We start from the raw sequence: 12,447 nt of genomic DNA, 5'->3' as shown, positions 1-12,447 counted from the left end.
CATGTACAGAGGGTCATTCATAGTTGTTTATAGGCAGTTGAGTTTAGAGGCATTTTTTTGAAATGCAAAAACACACACACACACACACACACACACACACACACACACACACACACACACACACCATTCAGAACAGAAGCTGAGTTTACAGGCATTTCAAACGCCAAAAGTGGCTCAACGCAGTAAATAGTGTTTAGTTTACAGGCATTTCATTTTTGGCTATTTTTTTTTTTTTTTTTTTTAAACGCTTCCAAAAACCTAAATGTGGCAAAACTGATGTTTTAAACATTGGTTACTATCTATCTGTCAAGTCAAACCATATAGGAGAGGTTGTAAAAATTCCCTGTGTACATGAAGTCTGATTGATCCACAGTGCTATGGTGCTACACGTGATCAGCTACGGCACTAGCCATTTGATGGCTTGACCGTTTCGGTTGAAACCCAAACATGAGCACACCACTAATATAACAGTGTACAGCCCCCTTGAAATTTGTATAACTCAAGAACCAGCTCACTGCCAGCATCAGGGCTGATGGCTCTTTAGAGAAGACGTACTGAGGCAAGGTGCTGTTATGTTTTCACAAAGCCATGTACATGTCCAATATCAATTCCCATCATTGGTTTGCATTGCATAGAAAAATGGCAGAGCCCCATGGATGGCACTTTAAAAATAAGGTATGTAATGAAAAAATGCAAACGCTCAAAATAAAACATTTCGATCACATCTTTATGAGGGAGAAAGCCCAAGACAAAGCAAAAAAGATAGATTTAAATTAGCTGTGTTACACATAATAAAAACAAAATGTCAGCGAGACAATACTTATTTATACAGGTAGGTGGGAAAAAAAAAAAAAAAAAACGCAACCAGACATGTAAAAGAAATGCAAACTTTAAATAAAGAAGCAGGTTCAAAGTAAAGCCCATCTCCAGCCAAGACATTGGTTTTTGATTTTGGTTAGAGGAAGGATGGGAACAGGAACCATCAGGTTTGAAGTGCTGTAGGTCACTATGGGGACAGTTACCTCACTTCCTGTCTAGGTAACCAACAGAAGTAAAAGTTCTTGCAAGTAGGGTGGGGAAGACTTGTCTCCACTGGGGAGAAAAGTCAATTATAATGGTCTGCAACCCAGCTGGAGAGATTCTGCGCTCATGGCAGCTCAGAAAAAACTCTTAAATGGCCACACAAACCTCAGATGATTTAACCCCCTATGCTGGCCAACACGATAGAGAGAGAGAAGAGAACCCCCCCCCCCCCCCCCCCCCCCCCACACACACACACACACACACTTATCTTGTTAACACTTTTCACATACTAATTGCTCATTATGGGCAATCTTTAGCATGTGAAAGAAGAAAAAAAAAAACGTAGGAAGGGAGGCAAAGCCATTTCATACAGCAAAGCTGAACATAAAAGGTACACTGGACTGACCCTTCCATTCTCATTGTGAACCCAGAGTCTATTAATGTTTATGTACTGCAATTACCACAAGAGCTTAACGTTCTTCCCTTTCACTGAGAGGCCACTGTCAGAGCAGCAGAAATCATGGGAAATCTTCGTGTTAGTCTGACATGGAAGAGTGACCCAGGATGTGCAGGTTATGAGTGGATCAGAGACAACAATCGGATAGCGTGTGAAGCCTGGAGGGACAAGCAGATGCTGAATGTGGACGTGTTTTACAAATTGTTTGTGTTTAGAGGGCGAGGACTGGGCACAGAGCCTAGGCACAAAGGCAGCCCTTCTCCTCATCTGGGCACTAGAAAGTAAATTGAAAGCTACAGAAAATACAGCTTCTGGGGGCATCCGATAGCAATGCCCATCATTAACAGAGAAAGCAACCATTAAAGTGGTTGTATACTCACATTTTTAACTTTTACCTACAGGAAAGCCTATAATAAGGCTTACCTGTAGGTAAAAAAAAAAAAAAAAAAAAAAAAAAAAAAATCTCTCCTAAACCTGTACGGTTTAAGAGATATTCCCCTCGGTATGCGCCGCTGACTGCAGCGGCGCATGCGCACAAGGGGACTCTCGGCCTGAAAATCCGGCAGTGACCGGCCGGCATGAAATCTCCCGCGCGCATGCACGGGAGTGACGATATCGCGCCTCCGGCCACTCACAGCGCCGGAGCCGCGATACCTGGAAGAAACGCCGAGGGAGCATGTCAGCTCCCTCGGCGTGGATCGGGCCAGATGTCGGGGCCTCGTTTTAAAGGTAAGTATTTCATAATGAGCTAGTATGCGGTGCATACTAGCTCATTATGCCTTTTGCTTTGCAGGTTTAAAAAAAATAAAAAATAAATTTGTGGGTTTACTACCGCTTTAACCTATATTGGTTTCTGTAATGAACCTCTACAGAATTGCAATATTTTGCTTGTCAGTCAGCGTGGGTGGTTTGCTAATGAATCAACTACTACCATTGCAAACCTAGCCCCAAATTGGAAGATGGGTATGTTTGTCCCTAAAAAATACCTCGAAGGGTACCTTAAAGTTGAACTCCAAGGATACAAAAACACACACAGTAAGGGGTAGGCTGGGTTCACATGGATCCATTGGACAGACTCCATTAGCTCGGTGGGGGATTACTCCTTTGATACTTGCCGAGCAGGCAGATGACAGGTCCCCCTTTGCTTACTGTGCAGGGATGGACCTGTCCGAGCCCCGCTGTCCTATGGGGAGATTGGATGAAAATAGACAGGTTGTCCATTTTCATCCAAACTGCTGGAAGGATTGTGAACGTATTGCCATCCGTCTGTTCTGACCAGATGTCGACGGACTGGATGGCAGGCGTTAGCGGACACATCTGTTGACATCAGCCTGCCCATGGAAGTCAATGGGTGGCCCACTCGGAGCCACCTGAAAAACAAGCATCTGAACGGGCTGATCACGTGAAAGGGGCCATAAATGCTTGTTGATGCCTAGGGTACTCGTAACAAGCACTTCTAACATCTTTCACTCCCCTGGCAGCCAGTGCTCTGGCTTGTGGGCAATCCCTCTACATCCTTATGTACAATGCAGGTCTAATCTTTACCAGGTTTTAAACAAATATTTCGGAGCTTAGCCTTGAAAACTTGTACCTTTTCTGTATGTTGGCTGTACGGAGTATTAAAAACACCAGAGCCACTCAATACGAATACCTGGTTTAAAAAAATAAAAAAAAATACCATTTAAATTCTCTCGTAGCTTCCAATTACTTGTAAATGCCCATGATGAAGGCTGGAACAGGCTCAGCCTCTCAAGCACAAAAGTTTCAGCTCCTGCTTCAATCTCGACCAAAATTGTAATAAAGAATCCTGACTGATAATGAGGCTTCACTGCATATCCTAGGCAGCATATTGCTGGAGTTAAAGCTCAACCGTACCGATTTCTCCACCTGGGAGTCACTGATGTATGAAGCTGGAGTAGAAATTCTAACACTGGCTTGCAACCAAATAATTCAGGACCGATGGAATGGTATGTGCATTTAAGGGGGGGGGGGGGGGGGGAGGGGACCCACAACTTTGTTGAAGAACCTTTACCAGGCTTATAATTAATTTGTCTGGGTCACCATACAGAAAATGTGAGATCCAAAAGTTGTCATTTGAACAGAAGGCAAGTAGATATCTTCCAATGGGAATGCTAGGTCCAGCGACAGGAGGAGATTTCGCCTTGCTTTGCATAGATTTCCTGTGTCTCAGGGACAAGAAGCAGATGGAAATTTCCCCAACAGTACGCAATCAACGAGGAGGGAAAAAAAAAAAAAAAAAAAAAAAAAAAACTTCATGCAAAACACAAAGGGTCTCCATCACTAATTAAAATAAACGGTTGTAAAAATTCTGCCTTACAGGCTGCCAGAAATTGTGACTGCTCTTGGGAAAGGAAAGTCCCCTAATGCATGTCATTGCTCTCTTCAGTATCTTCCAGCACTAAACAGTTTCCAACTCACAGCCCTGAGGCATAATATACACACACCATGCTGTGAAAAAGTATTTGCCCCCTTTGATTTTAGATTTTTTTTGCATATTTTTCACACTTAAAGGATTCAGAACATTTTATTTCACAAAGCTAACCCGAGTAAATCCAAGATGCAAAATATCACTTACCGTATATACTCGAGTATAGGCCGACCCGAATATAAGCCGAGGCCCCCAATTTACCCCCAAAAAAACTGGCAAACTTATTGACTCGTGTATAAGCCGAGGGTGAGACATGCCTGTCCATCCCTGTGTGTGTGTCCGTCCATCCCTGTGTGTCCGTCCATCCCTGTGTGTCCGTCCATCCATCCCTGTGTGTCCGTCCATCCATCCCTGTGTGTGTGTGTGTGTCCATCCATCCATCCATCCCTGTGTGTGTGTGTGTCCATCCATCCATCCCTGTGTGTGTGTGTCTCCATCCATCCATCCATCCCTGTGTGTGTGTGTCTCCATCCATCCATCCATCCCTGTGTGTGTGTGTCTCCATCCATCCATCCCTGTGTGTGTGTGTCTCCATCCATCCATCCATCCCTGTGTGTGTGTGTATCCATCCATCCATCCCTGTGTGTGTGTGTCTCCATCCGTGTGTGTGTGTGTGTCTCCATCCGTGTGTGTGTGTGTGTGTGTGTGTGTGTGTGTGTGTGTGTGTGTGTGTCCAGCCTACCTGTGTCCCGAGCCTCCGTCCCGTGCCTTGCCTCCTTGCCTCCGTCCCGTGCCGTGCCTTGCCGCCGTGCCTTGCCTCCGTCCCGTCCCGTCCCGTCCCTTGCCTCCGTCCCGTGCCCTCTTCGTCGGCGCCTCGGCGGCCATTGTAAAATTCAAAAGCTGCGCCGCCGCCTTCGCCTGTGATAGGCGGAACACTGAATTTCCCAGCAGCCTGTGTTCCGCCTATCACGGACATCGTATCATCCTCGTCCGTAGTACGAGGATGATACGATGTCCGTGATAGGCGGAACACAGGCTGCTGGGAAATTCAGTGTTCCGCCTATCACAGGCGAAGGCGGAGCCGGAGGCGCGGCTTTTGAATCCTAGAATGGCCGCTGTCTGTCTGCTCGACACGCTGATCGAGCGGGCAGACAGCGATGACTCGAGTATAAGCCGAGGGGGGCACTTTCAGCCTCAAAAAAGAGGCTGAAAATCTCGGCTTATACTCGAGTATATACGGTAAATATAATCTGACAAAGTCAAGCACACTAAAAGATCTAAAAAAAAAAAAAAAAAGCAACACATGCTGTGATCTAAAGAAATTCAAGAACAGGTGAGAAACAGTCATTGACATGCATCAGTCAGGAAAGGATTACAAGGCCATTTATAAGGATTTGGGATGCCAGCGAACCACAGCGAGAGCCATTATCCACAAATGGAGAAAACTTGGAACAGTGGTGAACCTCACCAGGAGCTGGCAGCCCACCAAAAAAAACACCAAGAGCATGAGAACTCCTCACCCAAAAGGTCATAAAAAGAACTGCAGGCCTCACTTGCCCCAGGTAAGATCAGTGTTCATGATTCAACAATAAGACTGGGCAAAAATGGCATCCATGGATGAGTTCCAAGGCCAAAGCCACTGCTGACCAAAAATAACACAAGGCTCATCTCTCATTTACCAAAAAGACACCCCATTACATCTGGCATAAAACAATTACAGCATTTCATAACAAGAACATCAAACCAACAGTCAGACATGGTGGTAGCATGATGGCCTGGGGCTTCTTTGCAGCTTCAGGACCTTGACGACTTACCATAATTGATGGAACCACGAGTTATGAGCTCTACCAGAAAATCCTAAAGGAGAATGTCTGGCCATCAGTTCCTGACCTCAAGCTCAAGTGCACTTGGGTTATGCAGCAGGACATTGATCCGAAAAACACAAGTCCACCTCCAAATGGTTCAAACAAAGTAAAATTTAGGAGTGGTCAAGTTAAAGCCAGTTGAGATGCTGTATCATGACCTTACACAGGCCATTCATGCTGGAAAACCCTCCAATGGGGCTGAATTAAAACAATTCTGCAAAGAGTGGGCCAAAATTGCTCCACAACAATGTGAAAAACTCATTGCCAATCATAACAAATGCTTGATTGTAGTTGTAGCCCCCCAAGGGTGGCACAACCAGTTATTAGGTTTACTTTTTCACATATAGCCAGGCAGGTTTGGACAGCTTTTTTTGCCTTAATAAATGAAACCATCATTTAAAAACTGCATATTGTATTAAAATCGGTTTATCTGTGTGTAATAAAATGTGTTTGATGATCTGAGTCATTTAAGTGTGACAAATATGCAAATAAAACAAAATCAGAAAAGGCGCATAAACATACATTTTTCTAAGACAAGGTTCACAAAAGGTGCACTACAATAAGCTCCCAGACATACCATACCCAAACATTTGAGCTGCAGCAAACCCCATCAGACCTGGGTGCCAGGGCACACATGTCATTTTTACAGCAACAGGACATCTATTTGGGCTAGGCTCAAAAGAACATTTTACTAAAGTGAGTCTACATGAAATTAGATATTCCAATGTAATACCACACAATGTAAGGCAAAACAAACAAAAATGTTGACACGCTGTACAACTGATAAGGGTGGCACTGTATGCACAATTAAAGCATGTCAAAAAGCAGCAGCTATTGCCGGCAATTTCCAAATCAGTGTAGCGCCGTGCCAATTCCCAAAAGTAGTTTCTGTACTACTTTTGGCAATTTTGGGGGGCGATTTCAATAGACATCAATGCAGAAAACCACACAGATTTCTGAAATTGCCCCAGAAGTCGGGACTGACATGTGGGAATGAAATTGTGCAAGTTTAGCCAAATACCAAATATTTGCACCTTCCCCAATATGGGCAAATGCCAACATCTTGATAATTATCTTATTAGCAGGTGATCATGCCTTCTCCCTCGTTAACATGAATTTCCAGAGAGAGGGTCCCATAATGCAAGGTAGGCGCTACTGACGTAGCTAATCTGCCTAGCATTGACGGGACTAGGAAGTTGCGATTCTCCACTAGTAAGAAATCTCTGGAAAAGCTTCCATGCGTTTGCACAGTTGGGCGTCTTCAACAAGGATATATAAAATCTCCTCCCCGTTTACTCTCTGTATCAAATCAGAGGGCACTGCACAAAACCCAGTCCCTGGGGAAAAGACAGGTAGGTGGGAAGTTAGTTGGTCACATGACCACATAAATACCGTTGTTTTGCAATAGGAATTTATATTAGTTACACATAGAAGATTGAATAGGCAGTTACAGGCATTGGGGTTAGTATTTGGATGTAGGTTCTCTTTTCTTCTGCCTTAAAGCCATTGTAAACCGCTGGATTCCCCCCCCCTTTTTCTTCTTACCTGCAAGGCAAAGACGTAATGTGCATCGCATACTAGCACATTATGTGAAACTTGCCTGAAATCCCCAATTTTTGGTGTTCTTCCAAAAGCATGCATAAGAAAATAGACTGTGTACCGTGTAGGCATTTCTAAGCATTTCTCATCGGAGACTCATTGCGACCACACACACACACACACACACACACAGTAAACAAGGATTAAAGCTTGTAGGAGTTTCCTATGAAGCTGCAGGACCTCTGACCCTCTGTCTGGACAGTGCCAATTGGGAGGATGCATGTGAGCAGCACAGGGCAAAAAATAAAAATAGCAACACACTAAACAGAGCATGTGCAGAGTGACTCCAAAAGCTCGATCTTATCAGGAGATTGATTGGTGACTGAAAGAAGGGGGGGGAAAGAGAGGGAGAGGGGAGAGAGAATCAGAAGACAAGATCAAACAGCCTTTTTACACAACGCTGAGGATTAACCCTTGTGTTTTTTTTCACCTGAATGAATCCTATGATTCAGGTGAAAAAACTGACACTGACCAGCACCCCAGTTTTACTCACCTGAGCCTGTTCTTTCCCACAGCAGAGACGCGCTCTACCCCTCTGCCCGTTGTCTTGGCTTTTGGATAGAGTGATAGCAGCGCAGCCATTGGCTTCCGCTACCGTCAATCAAATCCAATGACACGAGCGCTGGGGCAGAGTCCGGCATTCTGTGTTTATGGATGCAAATGCTGGACTCAGGAGTGCACCTGCACCGTTAACCCCAGGAAGAGCGCTTCTCCTAGGGGGTTTCCCGGATGCAGGAAGGAGCCACGAGCGCCATTGGGGGACCCGAGAAGACAATCAGGGCCACTGTGCAAAACAAACTGTAATCTCTATAGTATACCAAGCATGCTGCACTTTTTTTTACTGAACAGTCATTTAACTACAATTTTGTAAAACCAAAAAAGTAGCAAATTGCAGTAGTGGTAGTCTAAGAAAAGTGGTTGCTAAACTCAGGTCACATTTAGACAGCAAGGTTCACTTCATTTACTCAGAAGCTTTCGCTACTTCATTTCCCTCCTGCAGGCACATCACACACCTGATATTACTGTCATTACCTTTACACAGTGATACCGGGTGAGCAACATAGTTAAGGGCATGTGAGCAACACTGCTTGAGGGGCTCCGTATAGTGCAATTATAAGCATTTAAAGAAGGTTACCTGTGGAAACTAGTCAAAAACACAAACAAATAGGGTGTATCAAAAGAGAATGATATGCATCTTATGCGGAGAAATAAATCCTTAAAAAAAAAAAAAGGAAGAGAAGTCAGCCTTTAATTTTTATTTTTTTCATCACTCCAGAGTGAAGCCAAGTGCAATAAAACTATTCAAAATCCATAACGTACAGTAAATATGGAAACCTTACCAAGGCAAAAAAGCTACAACACCTGAAAAGATGCTACACTAAACATATCCACGCAAAAGGAAAAACTATTGTTACAGGCAACAAGACTTAAACTTTATGCCTCACACGTGCTTGAATCTATGCAAGGCCGAATGTCTATTAATGGTTAACTTGCCAATTGTTATGCAAGTGACAAAACACACAAATCCGTGACAAAGCAGAGATTACACGACAAATAATCTTTGCACGAAGGACATGAATTACTGCTTCAGTAGCAATCTAAAAAGTGGAAAATCAAGAGAACCCCCACAAACAAGGAACCGAAGAGAAAAACAAAAAAACAAACAAACAAAGGAAGAAGTATTCCCAGTCATACAGCAAAAGCGGTACATGCAGTTTAAACAAACATTTTGCACACAATTATTTGGCGATATACAGAAGACCCAAAAGCCCCTTTTACACAGGCGGTCCCGATCGGACAAACCATTGCCCACAGATGACGGTGGGATTACTGGCGGATCAGATGGCAGTCGAGTGTAAATGGACAGGCAGTCAGCTCCCATCTGACTGCACATAGAGGACTAGAGCGGGCAGTGTACACTCTGCAAAAGTAAAACTGACATGGACCTGTGATCCGCTGACCAACTGAGCAGGCAGATTCGCTATTGAAGTCCGCCCATCTGAAATGGGCCAAAACAGTAAGTCTCAATTTTGTAAACCATAAACCCCCTTCTTAAATTCAGGGCCAGTTCACACCACATGTAGTCTAGAGTGTTTTTCCTGCATCAAAACCCACAAGGAAAGTAGGTTATATGGTTTCCAATGGCATAGTTCACACCAGTGGAGTTTCTTCCAGGACGTTCCAAACAGAACAGAAATTTTTTTTTTTTTCCAAAAAAACCTGGGCCCCAGTCAGTGAGAAACAACCCACCCACACGCGAAAAAGCGTCCGGAAATGCATTCGGTCAGTGTGTTTTTTGTGGCTTGAACCAGCCCTCAAAAGCAAACCTTCACGTCACCTTTTATCACAGATCTTGTCCTTGGCCATTTAAAGACCCATTTACACTTGTACATTTCCCTGCAGTAAAACAGAAGAAATTAATTCACTGCATGAAAATGTATTTCAAGTAGAAACTGAATTCCCTCCTATTCTGCTGACTCACACCTACGCACGGTAGTTTTGTGCGTTTTCAAAGGGAAACTAGGCCTCATGCAAAAAGGAAGTAAAAAATTACAGTTTTAAGGGTGTATGACTTTGTTCTGCCTCTAAACATCCCTCTATGGTAGCCTATGGGAGAGATTTCCTAAAACTAGCGCATTAGTGCATAGTAACCAATTAGCTTCCAGGTTTTATTGTCAAAGTTTAAATGAACAAACTGTAGTTAGAAGCTGATTGGTGCAACTGTGCATAGTAACCAGTTTTAGTAAAATTGCCCCCTATGCATCCTTGCACACATTAGGAGTTTACAGGCAGAAAAAAAAAAAAAAAAAAAAAAAGCCAGCTTGTTTAGGGGAGCATTTTGTCACAAAAAAAAAAAAAAAAAAAAAAAAAAAACCCCACACATACACAACTTTAGGCACATTTTTAAAGGTCCTGTGTGTAGGATTGTTTATGGGCATTTTCCAAGCAGCCCCTAATGTTTGCAAATGTTTACAGCAAGTATTCATGGAAAAACAATTCTTATTCATGGGCTACTTTAACAAATAACCGCAGTTTAACCCTAAGCAATAAAACTAGTCCACATACAAAACCTGACCTTAGAGAGGAGCTCCAGGCTCCAAAGTCAGCAGCTACAAAATACTGTAACTGCTGACTTTTAATATGACAATCACTTGTCCAGGGATCCAGTGATGTCCTCTCCTGATCCGATTAAAGAATCTGCTTTGGGTGCAGGTGCCAGCATTTTAAGTAAGGGAAACAGAGTGAAGCCTTGTGACTTCGCAGACAGGTTTCTACTGAGCATACGCAAGTCACACACACAGACCAAGGAATGTTACTTACTATTCTAAGACCAGGATCATTTCTGTGGCTGTTTCATAGACTTCATGCAGTTTGATGACCCAAGGGTTCCCAAGGGCAAGTTCCAGCACTGCGATCTCGTGAAGGATTTCCATACGGCAATCTTGGCCCTTCCGCCGTTTTCTCATAATCTTTGCAGCAAACTCCTTCTCCGTGTCTTTTTCAATACACTTTCGCACAACAGCAAACTTCCCCCTAAGAATAAAATGAAGGCAATGGATGATTAGAGTATTCTCTTAAAGTCCACCACAGAACCAAACATACGCCCATACATACATTCTTTTTTATTTACAATACAATAAGCCTAACAAGAGAAACTACAAGACTTCGTACCAATATAAAAACTCGCATCTACATAAAAATCGAAAGTAGTCTTATTTAGACAATAAACGCAGTAATAAAAAACAAACACATTCTTCTATTGATCAACCATATACCCCCAACAGAATCTTTTTTTTTGTTACAGTCCTGGTTTCCAATACTATGTACAGATAATCTTTGGGGTATCACCATTCAGTGCGTTTGTCAGCACCAGCATCTTGGGGACGGGACGGGGCGACTTAGACAGAAGCGGTATGTAAAAACACAGCTAAATAGGATTTAAAAACACAGGACAACTTCTCCGCTAATGGACAGGTCCAGGTGCCCAGCATTTAACTTCATCAGGATTGATGTCCAACACTCCTAGTGCACAAATCAGAATGGTTTCTCAAGTAGCAATGCCGGTCAGTCGCTACAGCAAAAGTGCATTGCTAACCGAGGAACCATTTTGATTTGTGCAATAGGATGGTTAGGCAGGCCATAGACTATTCGAGTCTTGGCCTGATGCAAACCATGTATAGGCAGGCTGAATGTACCAAAGTTGATCAACTTGGGTACAACCAGCCTCCTGGATTTTATATGCGATTATTTCAAGCGGCTGTTATAGACAATGGCTCAGCAGGAGGAATTCCTGCATTCACACCATCTGCGTTGATGGGGAAATGGAGTCAATTTCTTTCCTGAAACCCATGGTTGCAGGAAAGAAATTAGCTCTGTATATACCTTTATCTTCTATGTATCGTGGTCACATGCTAATCTACAGGGTACCAGCGATTCTCCAGTGTTCATGGAGGAGAAGATTTCACTCTTCTGACGAAACTTCCTCTTATCTGAACCCTCACCCACAATCCAGCCAGCGCCGATTGGCGTTGTGCCAATGACATGCTTAGTTCATATTCTGTTTGCTCAACTGAGCATGTGCAGGTTGAGGTTGGCCACCTTACCTATGCAGGTCTGGTAACAAATTGACAAAAGATTGCGGAGACAGGTTCATAGAGCACTTTAAAGTGCCCAGCACAGTAATTTCTTAATGGTGGCCATAGACCTAGTCTCTCTATGCAATCACTTTCAGTAATGACGCAATATCTATGGAGGCGCCTACAGACCCTACCGCTCAAGACAAAATCTGGGGTAACAGCAACGGTTTTCTGACCATCGCTCTTCCTCTGAAGAGTTGGCACTGGAGATGCATGGGGCAGACTTCTGCCCTGTATCACAGTTGAGCAATTTAGCTGTACGAGGATAGTTTTTTCTTTAAACATGGCAAGTCTGGCCACACATGGTAGAATTTCGAAAGAATTTTCTCTTGAAAAATCAGAAAATGTGTGCGTTGTGCGATCCAATGGTGCCACCATCTATTTCAAAAGTCGACCAAGCTTTCAATTTCACCTCATGTTGCTATAGAAAAGAATGTGTGGCTGGAAATTTTTTTCTTTCTGGGAATTTTCTCTTCT

At 43.5% G+C, this 12,447-nt stretch overlaps 1 protein-coding gene across 1 annotated transcript in view; it reads right to left on the bottom strand.

Moving 5' to 3' along the window:
- Positions 1-12,447, bottom strand: part of STK17A (serine/threonine kinase 17a) — a 47,333-nt gene that overhangs the window by 15,735 nt on the left and 19,151 nt on the right. Inside the window, exon 3 of the mRNA XM_077491694.1 lies at positions 10,655-10,867. Within this exon, the coding sequence (XP_077347820.1) occupies positions 10,655-10,867 (213 nt within the window). The remainder of the gene's footprint in view (positions 1-10,654; positions 10,868-12,447) is intronic.

This window comes from Lithobates pipiens, unplaced genomic scaffold, assembly GCF_037356315.1.
Source record: "Lithobates pipiens isolate NorthernLeopardFrog02 unplaced genomic scaffold, aLitPip1_a1.2 Scaffold_19, whole genome shotgun sequence".
Taxonomy (NCBI): Eukaryota; Metazoa; Chordata; class Amphibia; order Anura; family Ranidae; genus Lithobates; species Lithobates pipiens.
The sequence above is the reverse complement of the archived record's forward strand: the minus strand, read 5'-3'. Positions and strand labels throughout refer to the sequence as shown.